Source organism: Barbus barbus (genome assembly GCF_936440315.1).
Source record: "Barbus barbus genome assembly, chromosome: 19".
Classification (NCBI taxonomy): Eukaryota; Metazoa; Chordata; class Actinopteri; order Cypriniformes; family Cyprinidae; genus Barbus; species Barbus barbus.
The window spans coordinates 2,716,860-2,738,935 of record NC_136747.1 but is presented as its reverse complement, the minus strand read 5'-3'; the positions used below and the strand labels follow the sequence as shown (position 1 = coordinate 2,738,935).

Sequence of the window (22,076 nt, the reverse complement as noted above, 5' to 3'; positions counted from 1 at the left end):
GCTAACTTTTAAAGCTCTTAAAGCAACATTCCGCCGTGTTTTGGTTAATTTGCTCACTTGCTGTCTACCAGAGAGTTAGATTAGGGAGGGACATATAATTTTTTTGTATTTGCATGCAACATCCCAGTTCGACATATCCCCCTATTAGCCTAATTCAATTGAAGTCGGAGGGGCCGACTAGCATGTAAGCTAAAGGCTAGTTGTCTCCAACTGAAATCATTAGCTTAGCTTGGCCCAAGTACTCCTGTGATTTGGCCAAGCTAAGCTAATGATGTCAGTTGTTACAATGGAGGTTATTGCACACATAAGAAAGATTATGGTATGTACTGTATCCAACAACTTTTTCAGCAATTTTGCTGGGCAACTTCTCAACCGATTGATTTAGTTCTGATTGGGTCAAGATGATAATTTTTGTGGTATGACATAGGTTACACATGAGGGTTTGTGTGCGTATTGTTGTGTGTGTGTGTGTGTGTGTGTGTGTGTGTGTGTGTGAGCGAGCAAGTGAGTGTGTGAATATGTGCCTGTTTTAATGAACATGTATAAAAAGACATACATAGATAGTCCTTAATTGTTTGCCACTCCATACTTAGTTTGACATCTGACTTCTTCAAAACCACAGGGTCAACAGGGAAGAGAAAGCAGAAGTCAGGCATGTTTTGCATTTGTCAGGTTTTTTTAATGATATTGATATTTGTAATAAATGAGGCAGAAATGGATAAAAGAAAAAAAAAGAAAAAAAAAGTAAGTTTAAATGACATACTACATTTGTATTCAGACTTAATATTTGATCATTTACATTTACGCATTTAACAGACGCTTTTATCCAAAGCGATTTACATTGCATTCAAGTTACAGTTCTTACATTTTATCAGCTCTTGCTTTTCCTGGGAATCGAACCCATGACCTTGGCGTTGCTAGCGCAATGCTCTACTATTGATGTGAATGATTGACCTGAATATGTTAATGATGTTGTTGTGTTCCTAATCTGAGTTTTCAGATTGCTCCTACCACACAGGCCTAGGTGTTTATCCAATTAGGATAATTCTGAAAGAAAGAGTGAGAAAGGCAAGACATGCATAACAGAACACCATACTACTCTTTATTTGTTCTATTTACATCAAACTAAAGTCAAGATGTTAAGTTAAAATACCTGTCAATCACAGAAGTAAAGCTGGCAAATAGTCAAACAATGTAAATATTGTATACAGTATATACTATAGTCTCTTGACTAAAATACTTTAAATATCATGGTAAAACATGAAACAGGAAACATGGCGGCTGTTACCAAAGCCTAATGCAAAAAATATGTAAGCATGTATTGTTGTTCCTGTCATAGGGCCAAACAGAATTGCTGATTGACTGGGAGCCTTGTGCTGCTGGCAAGTCAAGGGCCCAGACATCCTCGGATCATAAGACAGCATGTGGGCAGTAATTTTTCAACAATTCTCCAACCATTGACAGAACATTTACAGGCTATAGGCTTTTAGAAAAATATATGGTTTTGGTGGTTGAATCAGCTGTCCCTCATTGGTAAATAGGCCAAAATGTACCACCTGTAAAGATGGTTCCACAATCTACAATATGGGGCTATGTAAACTGTAACCCATATGCTAAAAGCCTGTGCATGTCAATTCATATGAATTAAGACATGTTCCATCTTCCTGCTTACTTCGGTGCATCATACTGCATACATAGCCCTGTATTCTATATTGATGAACTGACTGTCCAATGCATCAATCTCATCCATGCCCTCATCACCTCCAGACTGGACTACTGCAACAGTACTCTCTATGGCAGTGTTTCCCAACCCTGCTTCTGAAGGACCCTCAACACTGCATGTATTCTTTGTCTCCCTAATCAAACACACCTGAGTCAACTCATCAGCTCATTATCACATGGGTTGAATCAGGTGTGTTTGATTAGGGAGACAAAGAAAATGTGCAGTGTTGGGAAACTTTATACCCTATATATTTGGGGGGGGGGGGGGGGGGGGGGGATCAAGTAAGAATCCTTGATCAATGCATTCAGTTTGGCTGGACCAATGAGTTCAAAAGTAAAAAACAACTCTACACCCCTTTCATGAAAATGTTTGACAATTGAGAGCAGCTAGATGCAATCACAGACTGAATGAGTCTGAGGTACCTAGGCTTATATAATAGCCTTATATAATACTGTTTTCTGATAAGCTACAGAGTGATTATTATAGCCTAAATATTTCTTCAACCATTAAGATACAATGGATAGTTGTTTTATGTACGTGGCAATACATAGAATAGGCCCCGATGTAGGCACTGTAAAGCACCTACCCTGGCTTCAGTCAGAACATGTTCTAAGCTCATTTCAAGAGCCATCCGTCTCCCCTCCATGTAATGGCCATCTCGACAGTCGGTGACACGTGTAGTGTTCATCAGACAGAAAAAGAAGAACAGACACTGAGATGGACAGAGATATGAGACACAGACAGCCCGAAAGACAAACAGTGCAGAAATCCAGAGAGGTTGGCGTTTAAAAGGGCCTTTAGTTGTGGTGATCTACTGGTGATCTACTGGTGATCTACTAGTGATCTACTGGTGATCTACTGGTGATCTACTAGTGATCTACTGGTGATCTACTGGTGATCTACTGGTGATCTACTAGTGATCTACTGGTGATCTACTGGTGATCTACTAGTGATCTACTGGTGATCTACTGGTGATCTACTGGTGATCTACTGGTAGGTAGGTTGGTAGAATCTAAAAAACCAAAAAAAAACACTTGTTTAGGGGAAGGGAGTTAATGGGACAGAGACAATAAACTAAACTCCTTTGTAAAATCAATATTTTGTGTCAAATGATTGATTTATTTGGTAAGTAGCCATGTAATAGGATAATGTAGAGAGATGCGGTTGATATAGTGAATGCTGGTGACAAAAACACAGATTAAATGTAATTTTATTTTAATTCTTTTTGCTGTAAGATGCGCAATGGTTCTTTTGTTTACTTTTTTATTTTTATTTTTAAAATTACAGAATTAAATATCAAGTCCTTGACACATTACTTTTACACATTTTAACATTTAGTAACAATATAGTTTAAATAAAAAGAACCAAAAAAAAAAACTTAAAATAAAGGGCATCACAAACGTATGTTAAATTCTTTTAGCAGAGATAGGCCTACAGATCTTTGGGACTGTAAATATATTGTAAAGGCTGCTTGTGAATGCAATCGCCTCTACTGTGGTTAATGACCCGCTGATCGCTGTCAGATTCTGTGATATGAATGCATTGCATTGAGGCTAATGGGCTTAGAATGAGCCCCGCTCGGCCCATGTTCTGGCTTACTGTAAATGTTGATTAAACAGCTTCTCTGCTGCAGCCCGGCTGGCAGAAATAATCGTTTTCGGTGCATGTCAGTTCCTGAACATGTATGATGAGATACACTTAAGTCTCAAATACCGTTCTGAAATGTGGATTTAGTATTCATTAATAGCCATGAGCTTTGCCAATTTTTTAGAATTGGGACACTTACTTACTGTCACGTGCAGATACTCTCAAGTGGCCAAGACCACAAGTGTGGATATTATAACAGGCCCATACTTATGCTTGTCTGTATACTTGCTGGTATGACAAAAGATTACTTAACTTTCATTTTAAATATATCTTTGAATAGCAAATATGAGGTAGACTTAAAGTATACTCTCTTACTTTAATATAAGTATACTAATAGCATATTTAAATAAACTTCTTTTTTGTAAGGGTAACATAAAAATAACACTCTGCATTTCAGTGTGAGACTGACATCTAGTGGACATTTCAGTATGAGAGTTTACAGACTTACAGACGAACTTGTTTTGCACACGTCTCTCAAACACAGAACCAGGAAACTCAGTTAAAAGAAACTGAAACTGATCTGCTGTTGAGCTGTTGTTTGTGTGTCTGTTTTGCTGTAGACGGTGAAATGGCTGAAGCCGGTGTTTTTTCAGTGGAGCAGTTCTTGTGTCCAGTGTGTCTGGATCTCCTGAAGGATCCAGTGGCCATTCCCTGTGGACACAGTTACTGTATGAGCTGCATTACAGACTGCTGGGATCAAGAGGATCAGAAGAGAGTCTACAGCTGCCCTCAGTGCAGACAGACCTTCAGTCCAAGACCTGCTTTAGGTAAAAACACCATGCTGGCTGAAGTGGTGGAGAAACTGAAGAAGACCAAACTAACAGCTGCTGTTCCTGCTGGACCTGGAGACGTGGAGTGTGACATCTGTACTGGAAGAAAACACAAAGCTGTCAAGTCCTGTCTGGTGTGTCTGGAGTCTTACTGTCAAACTCATTTTGAGCGTCATGAGGAGTTTCGCTCAGGAAAGAGACACAAAGTGATTGATGCCACTGGACGACTGCAGCAGATGATCTGCCATCAACATGATATGCCTCTATTGGTTTTCTGTCGTACTGACCAGCAGTGTGTTTGCATGCTGTGTGCAATGGATGAACATCAAAACCATGAGACTGTATCAACTGCAGCAGAGAGAAAAGAGAAAGAGGTATGAACTGAAATGAATGCTGACACTTCAAGTGTTTCTCCTCACTGCAGTATCCAGCTGTATCATGGGTGCATCATGTGATCTACTCTCCCATTGGGTGTTACTACACGACAGCTCTGTGCATTTGAGCAGGAGTTGAACTTTGATCATTTTTGTAACATTGCTCAAGTTCTCTGCTCAGTAATAATCATATATGTCCCCTTCATGTGAAAGGACTTCATGTCTAACCTAAATTCATATAATGATCTTGCAAACGCTGTAAAGAAGAAATCAAACAGGCACCTTTTTACATGATGAATTTGTGATAGTTTTATGTAATAAGTCTTGGGTTTGCTTTTAATTTCTCCTCCAGAAACACTTGAAGGAGACACAGAGTGAAATCCAGCAGAGAATCCAGCAGAGACAGAAAGATCTTGAGCAGCTGAGAGCGGCTGTGGAGTCTCATAAGGTGAGTTTGGAGAAGAAGAGAAGTTTGAGACTCAGTTTGAGTCTCCTCTTTCAGTCCCACTGAAGCCGCTGTGGCTCTCAGGCTGTGAGGAAGCAGTAAGAGCTGATTGTGATGTGTGTCTAACAGCGCTCTGCACAGACAGCAGTGGAGGACAGTGAGAGGATCTTTACTGAGCTCATCCGCTCCATTGAGAGAAGCCGCTCTGAGGTGACACAGCGGATCAGAGATCAGGAAAAGACTGCAGTGAGTCGAGCTGAAGGACAAATGGAGCGACTGGAGCAGGAGATTGATGATCTGAAGAAGAGAAACACTGAGCTGGAGCAGCTTTCACACACAGACGATCACATCCATTTCCTGCAGGTAACAGAGATCTAGAAAAAAACAGAGTAGACTTTAGCAAGATCTGCTGTTACAGCAACTAAATTAGTCTTTAATTAACTGACATTTATTATCTGAAGCACACTGATTGACTGATTGAATAAGAATCATTCTGCTGCTGGGAATGTAGTCAGGAATATTGTCTCGTGATGTTGTTTTTACTGTAAAACTGGTTTCAGTCAGGTACTCTGCAGCAGTGAGGTGACCTGATGAAACATGCTAATAATAGAGACCAATACGCATTATATGACTCTTTTATTTGCCCAATTAAGCATTAGTTTTAAGCATGTTTAACCCTCTGTTTCTCTTAGATCATTTTGTCCAATAATGTTTACATTTTGTTTGTTTCTTTAGATTTTTTTATTATTATTATTATTATTTTTCTTCATTGGAATGGTACGAAGCTTGGTAAAGGTTTTGGCTCTTGCTACATGAACACACACCAAAAAATGAATGGAGATGATTTGAAAAGGTTAAATGATCCTGAAACAAACAGTCACACTTGTACTCATCACAGACACAAAATATGGTCTTGAAATGGAAACAAATGGGAAACTAATTTCATCTAGAGGACACAATTGGGTCTGCAACCAAACATTTCACTTAAAGCTTGTGCTGTATATCATCCTGAAATTTAAAACACAACTTTTTAAGATGTATGGCTTTGATTTTCTCACAGGTTTAGACCAGTGGTTCTCAAACCTCTCCGTGAAGTACCCCCAGCACGGCACATTTTGTATGTCTCCCGATATCTGACACACACACTTCAGGTCTTGCACTAATGAGCTGATGAGTTGAATCAGGTGTGATAGATGAGGGAGATGTACAGAATGTGAAGGACAGGTTTGAGAACCACTGTACAAAACATGTTTTAAGCCCGAGATACACGGCACGATTTCTGATTGGCCACGATTGTTTCATGATGCCAATCTTTCGTGCAGTGTGTTTAGGGCTTTAGAGTAAAATATGATTTTTTGAAAATTTCATATCAAATTTTGCATTGTTCGTAACAATAAACTTCTATAACTTTTTTTCTATTTTACTTTTTTCTACTTCTGAAAAAATCTGGCAAGTGTCTTTTTTAAAAAGAGATAAAACTTTATCTGATTTATGACAGTTTCAGATAGAAATGTAATTTTCAGGTCTGTGCTCAAACAGTGGTAAAGAGGTAATAAATTAATTATAATTACTGCATAAATATAATTTATAAACTTTAACCTAACCTGAAAATACAAAATATTAAAAACAAACAAAAAAATAACTAAAACATAGTACATTAATTTGAATGAAATTGAAAAAACAAAAACAATCATCGCCATGTGAGGATCACCAGAGGGTTAAACTTCTCTCAATGATGCATCATGACACAGTAAATATTTATTCACATATTATTTAATGTAGTGTTTTAAGTGGGCAGCTAAACATTACATTATTGAGGAATTAATTGAAAGAAAGCAGGTGTTTTTCTAGGCAGTCATGTTTGGAAGCTGGAACAAGAGACTTGTGAACTTTTACCAGAAATGTCTCTCACTCTATTTACTATTTCTTTGCACTCACTATTATTTTATAATTTCTTTTTTTTAATAATCAGATGTATTTCTGGTTTATTGATTGTTATTCCTGCAGAGTCTTCAGTCTCTCTCAGATCCTCCTGAATCTACAGAAAACATCTCTGTCAGTTTCCTCTCTTCTTTTGATGCTGTGAGAGAATCTGTCCGTCAGCTGAGACACAAACTGGAGGATTTCTGCAAAGAGGAGATGAAAAAGATATCTGGTAAAATATTAGAGATTCATCTGCTGTCTGTAATGAGACAAACAGCATCTAATATTATCATGAAAATGTTAGAAATGTCTGAGGAATGGATACAGGCATGGTTTTCTCTCTGTGTTTATATCTGTTATTTTCTCAGTCACTCACAGTAACATTGTTCCCAGGACCAGAGAGGACTTCCTACAATGTAAGTCACTAACAAACACAATAACACACACTGAGATACTTCATCTAGTAAGTTTAGTTTAAAGTGACAGAAAACATTATCAGTGTTTTTATTAATCATGTGCAGTTTAGGCAAATTTATTACAGAATATTGCAGTTTACTAATTACTTCCCTAAGGTTCGAATCAACTTACTTACAGCTTACTCTGCCTTCTTGGAGGCTATTTACAGTAACTCCGCCAGCCAACGTTTGGTTGAGCTGGACAACATTACAAAACATGATCTTCTGACAACAGCTCACGTGGCATTGGTGGTAAATCACGGGCCATTTTTGATGCCATCGACCCGCGTTTGAATCTGTCTTTTGCTGAACTTTCTTTTCTCCTTTTCAAATCTCATATCACATCAGAAAGACGTTTATTTTCAATAAAAATGAAGGAAATAATCGAAAAGTTGAAAATAAAGTATCAGGTAGGGCACCGACATGTCAAACAATAGGGATGGGCGATACCTCTTATTTTATTTTCGATCCGATACCGATATTTTCAAGCCCAGTATCGGCGATATTGATACCAATACCGATACCTGTAAACTAAAATGATATTTTAAATTATTAAACGAATATAAGCCATTTTTTAAAGCCATGTTTGTTTGTTTTTTTATATTTCACAGGCCTTTTGTTTATACTGTCAGAAATTAGATATACTAAAATTGTATTTTAGCCCTTTACTGGGGCAGTAACCTCAAAACATCAGTACCTTTGAGGGTACCTCATGAAAAATAAACATGGTGTTACATATAGTAAGTACTAAAATGTATTATTATTATTATAATTACCATGGTAAATTTGTGGTTACTACAGTTTTACTACAAATACTGTGGTAAACTGTGTTTACTGTAATAAAACCATGGTTAATTTTTTTAAAAGGCTGCCAGAATGCTGTACTCCTAAAAGTGAAACTTTAGCATATTGTTTTCTGACAGATTTATTAACAGCAATTACAGAAGATAACAGAATCCATTTGAACTTTTAACAACAGTTTAAATTGACTTACACAAACTAGCCTATTTAAAACATTTCACTGCTGGTTATACTCTGTATTATTGTGTATGTGACGAATACAAATCTTGAATCTTTAAAATAAATATTACATGTACACAAAAGTTTGGGGTTAGTAAGATTTAGTAATATTTTTTAAATAAGTCTCATGCTCACCAAGGCTGCACTTATTTGAACAAAAATACAGTAAAAACAGCAATATTGTGAAATATAACCATTAAAATAACTATTTTCTATTTTAATGTAGGCCTATTTTAAAAATGTAATTTAAATGCATCTGTGATCAAAGCTGTATTTTCAGCATCATTATTCCAGTCTTCAGTGTCACATGATCTTCAGAAATAAATCTCATATCATTTGCTGCTCAGGAAACCTTTCTGATTATTATTGCTGCTTCATATTTGTGTATGAATCGTGAATCAGAATTAATTGTATATATAGTAATAATGATATTTAATGTAATGTAATAATGTGGCAATGGTTTCTTAGGCTCTACTTCTGCTTCTGATGCTTTTGGGAAACGCAGCTCTATTTGAACAAACACTGACTGAGCCATGCGTCAGCAGCGAACGCTGTCTGTGATTGGTTGGTTCTGTCTTTCAGCATTTGCTTTGTTCCAATGAGCAGGAGAAATAGCTCTATCCAACACTATGGTTCGCTAATATAGTCTATTTTTCCATTTAGAAGCTTATTTTATGCACAGAGTTTCTTGATAAATAAAATTAGTGGTTAAAAAATGCACTTTAGAATCGATATTTTTATGTGAGGATCGATCCTTTCGATACAACACCAGTATCTAAAGTATCCATACCCTAGGATCGATCCGCCCATCCCTAATTAATAATATCAAACAACCAATCACAGTTCGTTTCGTTGCGGGGCGTGGAAATGTCGTCACAATAACAGACCGGTGTGTGAAACTCTTGATGTATTTAAACGATTCTTACTTTTCTGAAAATGCAGCTTGACTTGTTTGTCTGTTCTGTCCAGATATCTGCAGCTTTCTGTGCTTGTGTGTGAATTGTAGACCTGCATGTGAATGTGTGAGCATTTGTGTTCATGTACAAGAAAAGAGAAGCATAACCAAATAAAATTAATCCATTTAAAAAAAACAAAAAAAAACACTCAAAGAGTTTTTTACAGTTTAACTTTAATAACCACTGATTACAGTTAGTTTTGTGTGTTTTTCTTCATCAGATTCCCATCAGTTCACTCTGGATCCAAACACTGCATATAAACACCTCCGTCTGTCTGAAGAGAACAGAGTGGTGACTTACACTAACACACCTCAGCCGTATCCTGATCATCCAGACAGATTTGATAGTTATCTTCAGGTGTTGTGTAGAGAGAGTGTGAGTGGACGCTGTTACTGGGAGATTGAGTGGAGTGGGAGTTATGTGTATATATCAGTGTCATATAAGAGCATCAGCAGGAAGGGATCTATGTATGAGTGTGTGTTTGGACGTAATGATCAGTCCTGGAGTTTGTCCTGCTCTCCCTCCAGTTTCTCATTCTGGCACAATAATAAAGAGACTAAACTCCCTGTTGGCTCCAGCTGCAGGAGAATAGGAGTGTATGTGGATCTCAGTGCAGGAACTCTCTCCTTCTACAGCGTCTCTGACACAATGAACCTCATCCACTCAGTCCAGACCACATTCACTCAGACGCTCTGTCCTGGGTTTAGTGTTTGGGGTCGTCAGTCATCAGCAAAGCTATTATAACTATCTAGATTATAGAGAGATCTACACATTGTACTGTTATATGCTAACTCTGAGATGCATGATAAATCTGAATATTTATATTTTATGTGTATTCAGTTACCATGCACTTTTATCCAAAGTGGTTCACAAAAGAGAAACAGTGAAATGTTGTAGGTCTTTTATTTTATAATCGTTAAAGGGGTCATAACATGTGAAATCAACTTTTTGTATTAACATTATACTGCAAGTAAACCTCGAGGAACATGTTGAAATTGTCACGACCCCTTTAAAACAAAACTACAGCTGAACTTCTGTCACTGACAGTAACATATTATACAGTACTATAACTGAGCAAATACTTTATCACATTCATCTAATATTGATTGTAAAATTGTTTGTCTATGAAAAAATTGTTAAAATGTCATTCTATAACCAAAGTCCCTATTTTAATTATTCAGGAGTCCCAACTGAGTCTTAAAAACAAAGAGTTAATCTTATCACCCAAACTCAGTTCAATTGATGAAGATACATTAAAACATCTTGGCCAAAAGACTGAAGATGCAGAATGGGGTTGTTGTTTCATGATCCTGTAGGAAGGGATCTGATACAGCTGTGCTCGAATTACACATAAGAGGACCTTTAATAAGGTGAACTCAACATTGAAACACAGTGGAAATCTGCATTTGAAGATGTTTTATCTCAATGATGATCCAGAGAACTTGGGTGCATCTGAACTAAATTCAGTCAAAGCAATAATACTTCATTCTTATGTCAATGTGATACTGTTTTTCAGTTTGTTTTTTTCCTTCTTTCAATACATTTGCAGTTATCACATCTGATTTTTCTTTTCATTATGATGTATGGAGTGTAGATTGATGTGAATGAAGAATAAAGGATTTTAGCATTAGGCTGCAACATAAAATGTTGGGAAAAATGAAGGGGTCTGAATATATTTTAGTACAGTGACAGATGCCTACTGAAATAAAACCATCTCACTGTTTGATTTTATTGTACAGCAGGTTTAAAAAGTCTCCAGACTGGTTAAAAACAGCATGCTGCACAAGACAACATTTTTCACACAACGTACTAAAATTTATTGATTAATGAACGTCTCTGTTTCATATTTAAGACAGCAAATGAGACAATGGGGAATAATCAAAGTGTAATAAAAATGTACAAACTGATGATTTTCAAAAAGACATCACATTTGTCAAACTGTGTGAAAGACAAGAGGACTAAACTCAGGATCACATTTCTGCTTCAGTATTTACACTGCGAGTATTTATGTTCAGAGATCTTGTCTGTTGTGCTACAGAAGCCCCTGTCGTTTCAGATCCTCATAAGTCTTCTTGTTGACCACGTTTCCGCTGGAGTCTTCATATTCCTCCTGCAAGATAAAAACATATGTTCTTTCTGATCTCATAAACATCCAGTCTCAAGATTTATTCCTGCTTGAAAACTTCACTAATCTCTCTCCAAAAGGATCGAATCAAGCAGCTGAAGCAGAGTTTTAACAGCTGATTAGCGTTGGTTAAAGCAGATGCTTCAGTCAGAGCAGAGCTGTACAGCTGAATGTGACTTCCCTCACCGTAATGTCTGACTACTGAATGTGTTTCAGAATAACTCACCTCTGTGTCTGGCTGCCAGCGCTCTAATGCTTTCTGTGACTTCAGCTTTGACCAGACTATTCCAGAGAAGAGAGAAAAATGCATTTTAATACAGGGACAGATACCATTAGGGACAGTTTCCAGAGCCGGGCCCTTTTGTGTCGTTTATTAACATGCATCAATATTCATTTATAGGTATTTTTCTCAGCTTTTAAATGGTTTAATATGGTAGTTTGTCTTTCTGTATATTTTCAATATATTTTGTAAAGCTCAGTGATATATGTTGTGCTCCATGCAACAATCTGGTCTTTTTTTCCCCCATTTATTAAAATGTGTTCTTCTCTTATCATGGACAATTAAAATTTGTCAGGGGGACAATTATAACCCCGTTATTTTTTTTTATTAAATGATTACTGAAAATAGATATTGGTAAAAATGTATCTCCAACAAATAGCTTGTAGTGTCTTGAGTTTGAGCAGAAGGCTAGTAATGTCAAACTACAACAAAACTGTTAATCCTGTTAGCAATTAAATAACAGCATGATTGGAGATTGAAGAATGCTTTTTAATCATTTATTAACATAATTCATAGTATACATTGCATGAATTGGGTGATTTATGTACTGTATATCTGTGAGGAACTATTGTACTCACGGGACACTGCGTCCTCAATCTGGGTGACGTTGGCGAAGTGGGCTGTATTAGGAATGCCCAAACAGCGCATGCCGTGAGCGTGACGCCACTCCTGAAACACAGAAAACCAGGAACACCAAAGCTGTTATAGGCTTTTCAATACAGCACAACGGTTAAGAGTCAAATTACAAATACTTGTTACATTACATTTACATTTAGTCATTTAGCAGATGCTTTTATCCAAAGCGACTTACAAATGAGGACAATGCAGGGCTTGACGCTTACCTTTTCCCCAAGGAGCACATGTGCTCCTAAGTCAAAAAATTTAGGAGCGCATTAAAAAAATTTAGGGGCGCAATGCAAATTTTTCAAATTAGGTGTTTAGCTTAATAAGGGGATACAAAGAGACATTTACAAGCACAATTATTTAATTTATCAGAATACAGAAAGTACACAAGGTTTTTAAATAATTTTACTTCAGACACTATTTAATAGGCTAATTATGTAATTAGTTATAATCCTATTAAACTGTGTCGGTAAAACAATTTCACAATAAATCATTGAAGCTTTTGTCACGGTATATGTTTTTGTTTTTAAATCACAATATATAATTTCTAAGTGAAAAAAAGTGTTGTCCTCCTAACAGGTTAAATAACTTTATTAAAGATAATTTACTAAAATACATAAAAATATAAAGTAAACAAGTGTTTCAAGATTAGAGTGCAAAAAAAAGTTCAAATGAATGAAAGAACAATAGGTAAGTAAGTCCCATTTGTTAACATTAGTTAAAGCAGGTTAACATTAACTAAAAATGTGCAATAGCTAATTGTTGCAGTAGTTAATATTCTTTGTTAATGTTGATTAATAAAAAATACAACTATGTTAGTTAATGTTAGCTCCATTGAATTATATTAAGACAACTTTTGATTTTATAATGTATTATTAAAAGTTGAAATTAAGATAGCATTATTAATAAATGCAGTCATAGTTTTTTTCATGTTAACTAATGGAACTTGTGTTACTGAACAATAATAACGAATCAGTCGTTGATGTATAGATAGGCCCACTGTTCTCTATTATAGATCAGTGGATGGGCCATGCTTTAGCTTAGAAACAATGTTTGAAAATAAATAGCTCATTAAGTAAGAATTATTTGATGCTATTGTGAAGACTAAAGCGAATATAAATATCTAAATGACTGAGTGTGAAACATTATTTACACAGTTTTAGGAGTAGCGCAGCTGATTTGTTTACTGGGTTACCGGGGTAACGGCAGCGGCAGCGCCCTCTAGTGACGAATATGCGTCATTCAGCGCGTCTTCACTTTAACTCGCTCCGCTTTTCTTCTCATCTGTGCTCATTTAAATCAAACCGTTGCCTTTTTAAAGTTCTAAAGTAATCATATGAGGCTGCATCGAAGTTTTTCCATAAATAAACAGAATAAATTAATACGTTTGTTATAGGCTACTGTATAAGTTAGGCTGTTTTGTATTCGCACTTGTGCTCCTAAATACATTTTCCAGTTCGCACACATCTATTTTTAGTCGCAAATGCGAGTGAAATGCTCGCACTGTCGAGCCCTGCAATGGAAGCAATCAAAACCAACAAAACAGCAATATGCAAGTGCTATGACAAGTACAGCTTAATGCAGTACATGTAGCAAGGGTTTTTTGTTTTTTTTAAATTATATAATAATTTTTTAAAAAACTAATAGAAAAAGAAGAGGAAGCTAGTGTAAGAGGCCTTTTTTGCCAATTGTATTATAATAAATAAAAAGACAACTAATAGATAGAATACAAAAACAATAGAGAAGCTAGTGTTAGTTAGTTTTTTTTTTTTTAAGAAAACAAGCAGTTATTTAATGAATGAAGTGCAAGCCTAAAAGTATTTTTTTTTTTTTTTTTTTTTAAGAATAGAGTGCTAGAGTTAGAGGGTCAAATAAATATGGAAGAGATGTGTTTTTAGGCATTTCTTGAAGATGGATAAGGATTCAGCTGCTGGGATTGAGTTGAGCAGGTCAATCCGCACCAGGAGGGAACATTTCATTTAAAAGTCTGTGAAAGTGATTTTGTGCCTCTTTGGGATGAACAATAAAGCGATATTCACTTGCAGAACTCAAGCTTCTAGAGGCACAGAAGTCTGAAGTAATGAAATTAGGTAAAGGGGTGCAGAGCCAGTGGTGGTTTTGTAGGGAAACCTCAATGTTAAAATTAATCTTGCTGCCGTGTTCTGGATTAATTGTAAAGGTTTGATAGAACTGGCTGGAAGACCTGCCAAGTCCATTGCAATAGTCCAGCCTGGACAGAACAAGGAGTTGTGAAGCATGTTCCGGAAGAAAGGGCCTAATCTTCTTGATGTTGAATAAAGCAAATCTGCAGTTTTAGCAATGTGGTCAAAGAAAGATTTTGGCTGTTTTTGAAGGAGTTATGGTTGATGTGCCTAACTGGATGGTGAAATTGTTATGAAACGATGGGTTTGATAGAACCACAATCAGTTCTTTCTTGGCAAGGTTGAGTTGAAAGTGGTGGTCCTTCATCCAACAAGAAATGTCTGTTAGACAAGCTGAGATGTGAGCAGCTATCGTCGGATCCTCAGGATGGAATGAGAGATAGAGTTGAGCATCAGCATAGCAGTGATATGAAAAGCCATCTTTCTGAATGACAGAACCTAGTGATGCCATGTAGACAGAGATGAGAAGTGGTGCAAGGACTGAGCCCTGAGGCACCCCAGTAGTTAGATGTTGCGACTTGGACACCTCGCCTCTCCAAGATACCTTGAAGGACCTATCTGATAGGCAAGACTCGAACCACTGGAGTGCGGTTCCTGAGATGCCCTTTGCCAATGGGTTGACAGGATGAGCTGGTGGTTAACCGTGTCAAAAGCAGCGGACAGATCCAACAAGATAAGTATAGAATATTTGAAATCCACTCTTGCCAGTCTTAGGGCTTAAACAACAGAGTCTCGGCTGAATGTCCACTTCTGAAACCAGACTCTTCATTTACATTTGTTTCTTTACAGTGTAACATACTAGCAGGTATTTTATTTCACATTAAGAGTAGATCTCTCAGTGCATGATTAGACCCAAGTAAAGATGGCAGAAAACATGGGGAAACTGCATTAAAAGTCTGTAAAATCACTAACTAAATTATAACTTGGATCTTGCTCCATTAATACATCTGCTACATAGAATATGTTTTCTTGCAAACTTACTGCAAAGTGTCTCTGGAAGGCTTTGGGTCCTCTGTACGTGTAATTCCCACAGATCTCACAGTTGTAATTGATGTTCAGGCCGTGCAGCTTGTACAGCCAGTATGGAATCGGCTACAGACAAACAAAAGATTAAGTTAATGACACACTAGAAGCGTTTTATCACTAGAGCTGAGTGATACATGTGAACTAGTAAAGAGTTCAAATTTACTAAGGAGTAAAAAGAGTTATTTACTAAGGCCCAGTTTTAATGATTACTACTGTTCATTATGTTTTGGAGGGACTGGAATCCTCTCAATGTCTAATTTGAATTTAAAAAACATTTGTGTTCTTTAGAGATCGAATCAGAAAACTAACTACAATAAATCTAAACACACCTTTCCGTCCCAGCCGAGTGGCAGGTTTTTGGGGTTGTATATGATCTCATTATCTTCATCTTCACTCTCACTCTCACTGGGCTGCTCTTCATCCTCCTCGTCACGCTCCTCTCCTGTGCGCGCCTGCTTCCTCTGGACGTTCTCATGGGTCAGCTGCCTTTGCTCCTGCAGCACACAACAAAACACCCCAGCTTCAGCAACATCACTGTAGAGAATTCACACCAACGTCAGCAAACCAAAACCATTAAACCAAAACTCAGTTAGTAGGAAAAACACTACAATACATACTGAAGGGGACCTGACATCAATGTTAGACATCTCTTATTGACAAATTTGGATTAAAAATTATATATATTCTAGCTGACTAATATATCACACCCCTTCACAGATGCCACTGTAACGATATAATCAATGTTATTCACTTCATCTCGCCGTGGTTTTAATGTTGTGGTTGTGTATATATTCAGTCTAAATATTTTGCAAATATTATAGTATAATGTGAAATGAGGGGAGACTAAACAAAACTACAACAGGCAGACTGCTTACCCCCAAAATCTCCACATATTCATAAATCTGAGCTTCAAGAAAAGCAGTTTCCTTGTTGCGCTCCGAGTCTCTGCAGACAAAAGACAAGACAAAAGAACAAATGAAGAGCATTCAAACAAATACATGTAACTTACAAAATTAAAAGTTCATTGAAAGTAGCTGTTTTTTATAAATTAAAAATTTGTTTTATAATAAAAGCAGATAACTCCAGTTGTTTTTTGGCAAAAGCATATAACCTCACATTTCATGTTTCAGAGATTTCAAACAAAACCACTCGTTTAATCTTTAATAGCCTCAGCTGAGTGTCACCTGACCTGAATACAGTGCACTGATTCGCTAAAACAGACTCATCTGCTTCTGTTCACAAACAAGAGCCCTTGCTGGCTGTAAAACATGAACTTGCGATGCTTTGAAAATGGACAATACTGGCTTTTTGTTCAGATCGCACTATATGTGGAGAATAATGCACTGCACCCAGTCCACATTTTCTGAAAGTGGCGTTTATCGGTTTTTGCAAATTAACTCTTTAAATATTACATAAGACAAGACCAAATAAATAAACAAAAGTTACATTATACAAGCAAATAATGCATATAAATAGGGCTTCATCTACAACAAAATTAACAAATATTTAGTAAACAAGTCACTTGTTTCTGAACTAATTTAAACCTGAATGCATTGCATTATACAGTTTATCAAATTAAAATAGGCTTACTTCTTTGGTCCCTTGGCTTTTGGGTTTTTGGCAAACAGTGAGGGGTCCAGCGACTCCAGAGACTTGCCTTTAGTGCTGAACAGACGCTGGGCCCTCTCTTCTAGTGTGCTACAAACAAAACACACAAAAATAACATGTTTGGACATTACGAACAGACTCAAGAATCAGGGACTACCAGTCCTATGAATGTTTTATTTGCGATCCAGTTAAATGTGAAACTACAGTTAAACAAGAGCAGGACAGTGTTCACACTCACCCTCCACATTTGAGACCCAAGGCCATGAGAGCAGACTTCAATCTGTCCAGACCCAGAGACGCCAGCTCCTGTAGAAATTGGACATTACTGATCAGGCAATAGAAATGTGTGTGAGACAACATTACTGAAAATATGTTTAACTAGGAAAACATGAAAGTCACATTTTTAACAGACACCAAGAGAAACTGACCTCCCAGGAAGAGAAGGCAGACAGATCCAGATGTGCTCCAGCGTGAGTCAGAGCACTACTCGTCTCTTTCTGTAACACACATTTATAAAACACCTCGATTCATTCCTCATGCGCTCACATGCATTCAATAGAGGACAGCAGGACAATGTAGATGTAATAGATGATAGAAATCTCTTCCAGTACTTCTTTATTATAGCACTGATGAATATTAACTTCAGTGAATGGTAATATATTGATATATTTGGAAAATATGCAGTCACTGCTGAAACACATGTGATAATATCTGTGGAGCTCATTAATGTTGTCTCTGAAACACAAACCCACCGGCCAGCCTGGAAACACTCCACTCTCCCACTTCTTCTCAAACTCTACCAAGATCTTTCCATAGAGCTCATTCTGATCCAGCAGAGGCTTGACCCGATCCGTGTATTCCTGCAGGTACTCCAGCAACATCTCCAGATACCTGCAAGAACACAGACATGAGATCCCTGACCAGGAACAACATACATCCATATCAAAGAGCAGTCTTTAACAACAAGAACTAAACTAACTAAAAATTACACAAAACAAGCCACCTTTTATGTTTTAGGACTGAAGAATTTGAGAGAAAAAAGTGATTTTTCTGAGACAATTTGCTATTGGTTTCCTGTGATTGTTTGTAGGGCTGCACAATCTGACCAAAAACTAGGGCTGGGACAATACATCGATGCATCGCGAATTTCAATGATTCAGCATCGATTCTGAGATTTTTCTAATGAATCGCGATTCCTCTGGAATCGAGTCTGAGCTTAGTTTTGAACAGCAGATGGTGCTGCATGCTTTAGAAACAGCCGTACTCTGTTTCCAAATCCTTACACACACTTGAACCTAAAATAATCACTCATAAAATTAGAAAATGTGAATTACAAGGGAGTTCACAGTGGGCTGCGTTTACATTAATTTCTCATCATAAAAGCATCCTGAGCCGAGGTGAAATTACAGACTCAGCCGAACGCACAAGCGCTCTTCTTCATGAGCATTTGAGTGTGCGGATAAAAACTAGATTAGAGATCTAGTTAAAAATCTATAAAATCTAGGCTCAGAATCAATTCCTGAAGACTCGCGATGCATTCTGAAAATCCCAGAATCGATGTATCGTCCCAGCCCTACCAAAAACTCATGTCATGTGGTATTTAAAATGACCACCTTTCACCTACTTCTTATACTCTGCATTCTTCCTGTCTTTAGAGATGTCAAAGAGCTGATCGAATGTGGACAGATAAGTCACATACTCCAGTTTCTAGAAAAGAGGAACCGACAGAAGTATAAGAATCTTTTGCTCAATTATTTGAAGATGGGTGAATCATAAGAAGTCAGACAGTACCTCCACTCCTTTGAGATTAGTGTACTTCTGGTAGCAGTCATGGAGATCCAGGTAGCGTCCGTAACCCTCTTCATCAGTGAACTCCACCAGATCTGTGATCAGCATAGAGACAGTTACTGTCCATTCACAGCATGAACCAGCAAACATCAGTGACGCCTGCCTTATAGGGGTGGGCGATATAGCCTCAGAATTATATCACGATATTTCAAGAATATTTGCAATAATGATATTTATGAAGATACAGAAAAAAAAATGTTTTATTGGTGATTGCAGCTGGCAGGCAGCAGCATTTATTAGTGCAAACACAATGAAGGGCATTTTCCATCCTTTTCCAACGAGCTACTGTCATTGATTACAGACTACTTAACTGGAAGTGTAACTCTATTGTCATAAGCTGCTGCAGCAGCAGCATTATAGTGTAATAGTAGTGACCAGTGTTGGGCAAGTTACTTTAAAAAAGTACTTACTGCTCCCAAATAGTTCCTGAGTTACATCATTATAAAAGGAACTAATTACCAGGGAAAGTAACTATTAAAAAAAACAATAAAAATTAAATGTTAAATGAAATAGACACTAAATAGAATAGATTATTATTTTTAAACATTGTACAATAACACAAAAAACTATTTAAAAACACTTATTTAACACTGAACATTTTAGCATGACAAAGCACAATATTTTGTGGCCATTTTTGAGACCCCCTTCTTGAATCAGGCTTGCAAATAAATGCAGCCTTGCAGAGCAGAAGGGAATTCTTTGGAAACATTAGAAAATATTACAGATCCCAATTTGAACACTATGTGTGGATGTTATAATACATGTATTAATAGAGTTGTTATTGTCTTTTTAATTTTAAAACAGAACAACAGTACAATCACGAAACTAACATTTATGAATGTTTCTGGAGCTTTTATTTTGACGGAAACCCGCAGAAAGTCCTCAGCGCTTCTTTTTGCTGACAGCAGCAGATTTATCATTTATTCTCATTACTAATTTGGGAAGATGCACGCATCACATTGTCACATGCCGTGTAAAAGTGCATAAAAGTGCTACTGAGCAGCTGACGAGTAACAGTTTCAGCGCAGATTTCCCTCGTGGTTTGGACTTTGAACCCTGGTTAAGGAGACTGCATCAGCTCCTGCAGCGCTGTTCAATGCAGTTTGAGCGTGTATTAGAAAACATAACGTTCTGCAATGCATTTAATCGTTTAAGGCCATTTCGCCAGCAACAACCACCCCTTCCTCTTCTCACCGGAGACATGAGATGCAGCACTAAACGGGCTCTCGCTGTCAGTGCTTGTAATGATTTTTGCGTCTTTCTTTCTTTCTCGGACAGTTTCAAATGCTTCCACACTGCCATCATGTTTACTGCATTAATGCGCGCCTCTTATGATCACGTTACGTCATTGTTCAGTACAATTTATTCGGTCCTATTGCTTAATTTCGGCTGCTGCCTTAGTAAATGCGCCATACATCATCGCGTCGCTACATCATATCACACTTTTTTTATCACGTAAAAATGTTATGGTGGACGGTATGATATGGCACACCCCTGCTCTCACATACTCCAGGCTTACTTTGTGCCTCCTCACTGGGGTTGTCTTTGGCTTTCATGAGCTCTTCAAACTCCACTGACATGGGCACACAGATCTGGAATTGACACACAGAACAAGCGGAGTGAATATTTTCACTCTGAGACAGAAGCGTGTCGTTCAGGACAAGGTGACGGCTGTTTACCTCATTAGGGTGTTTTCTGTGGAACTCCTTGATCAGTTTGAGGCGGTTGTAGAATTCAGCAAACTCGTTCGGTCCTGATATTGCATTCAGCTCCTCCTTCCTCATACTGATGATCAGACACACAAACTAAATAAGGCTGATATATTTCTATACTGACTCGGATGTGCTTGAGATGTCTTACCCATCTTTGTCTTCATACAAGTCTCTGAGGTTTGCGCTCACTTCCATGTATCGCTGCAAGAATCAAACACAAACACACCAGCTGCATGAGTTTAATGATTATGAAAATTATTCGGAAATGTAACTAAAAAGTGATGATCCTTACATCCAGCATAGCTCTCACTCGATGATCAGAGTTGATCTGGTCTCTCAGCTGATGAACAGAGAATAGAAATGTTGTGCTGAATAAGAGCATCTGCTAGATTTAACTCAACTTTCACTTTAAAGAAAACCGTGGTATTGTCAAAACAACAAACAAAGTACCCTCCTCAAAACAGTCTGTGTTTATTATTAGCTCCAAACAAACCAATGGTTTATCAATCATAACAACTACATATAGAAGTAATAAAAATACACTTAAAACACTGAGAGGAAACAAACTTGAGTAACATTAAGTTATAAGAAAACTATAATGTTGTGAACAAAAAGTGCCATAACATACATAATCTTTAGTCACTGTTAGGCGTAAGAAATGTAACAAGTGTTGGATTTAGTTTAGAGTTTGTTTATTAATAACATGATTAATGTGTTAGCATCATTTAAACTCATTCAGAGACCCGTGAAGTTACCGTGGCTTTTTTCGTCAGCATCTCCTTCGTTTTGGCGTCCATCAGTCTCTCTTTCTCCTCATGGTATCGGCGCTGTTGCTCTAAAATCGTTTCCATCGTGATTTATTAATTTCAAGATATCTGGTTTATTCAGTCGTTGTTTAGATGATCCTGTGTACGCGCGTGTAACGTGAACTACAGGAAACAGATCCGGTGTTTATGTCCCTCGACCGGAAACACGAACGAGAGAAGAAAGGGTCCGACTCTTTCAAACGTATTGAAGTGTTTTATATCTACTGTATATCTAAATAGTATCGAACATATCTAAATATATCATTTCCGAATGAATTTTTAGTTATTATTTTGCAAAGCGGAAAGACTGTGGGAACACGATTTTAAATACACTAAATATGTTTTTGATAAATGCAGTCTTGTTAAAACATTTTCGCAGTTTTGTCCATCTCCAACATAGGACTAAGCGACCAAAGCATCTAGCATATATGGCTGTTTTACATTTAACCAGCTTAGTCCAGAATATGCCCTCAGCGTGTGTGTTTTTTCCAATTTACCAAGCATTTGATTAAATTGATTCAAAGATTCATAAAGCCTAGTTTCTTCTATTAGGGTAAGATGTAAAGTGTTGT

The 22,076-nt window shown here is 37.2% G+C and overlaps 2 protein-coding genes across 2 annotated transcripts; one reads left to right on the top strand and one right to left on the bottom strand.

Moving 5' to 3' along the window:
* Positions 1-3,852: 3,852 nt before the first annotated feature.
* LOC306885546 (tripartite motif-containing protein 16-like) lies at positions 3,853-11,988 on the top strand. Its single transcript, XM_079442147.1, has 6 exons — positions 3,853-4,514; positions 4,867-4,962; positions 5,089-5,322; positions 6,967-7,114; positions 7,251-7,298; positions 9,534-11,988. Exons 1-6 carry the CDS (start codon positions 3,939-3,941, stop codon positions 10,055-10,057), a joined length of 1,626 nt encoding a protein of 541 aa, XP_079298273.1. The 5' UTR covers positions 3,853-3,938; the 3' UTR covers positions 10,058-11,988.
* Positions 10,849-21,726, bottom strand: LOC306885547 (splicing factor 3A subunit 3-like). The gene is made up of 17 exons (XM_079442148.1): positions 21,454-21,726; positions 20,991-21,038; positions 20,847-20,899; positions 20,666-20,771; positions 20,506-20,578; positions 18,930-19,021; positions 18,763-18,845; positions 17,891-18,029; positions 17,567-17,635; positions 17,377-17,444; positions 17,121-17,228; positions 16,406-16,475; positions 15,860-16,024; positions 15,486-15,596; positions 12,297-12,387; positions 11,665-11,720; positions 10,849-11,423 (listed from the first exon to the last, which is right to left on the bottom strand). The coding sequence occupies exons 1-17, from the start codon at positions 21,547-21,549 to the stop codon at positions 11,346-11,348; spliced, it is 1,506 nt and encodes a 501-aa protein (XP_079298274.1). The 5' UTR covers positions 21,550-21,726; the 3' UTR covers positions 10,849-11,345.
* Positions 21,727-22,076: the final 350 nt, after the last annotated feature.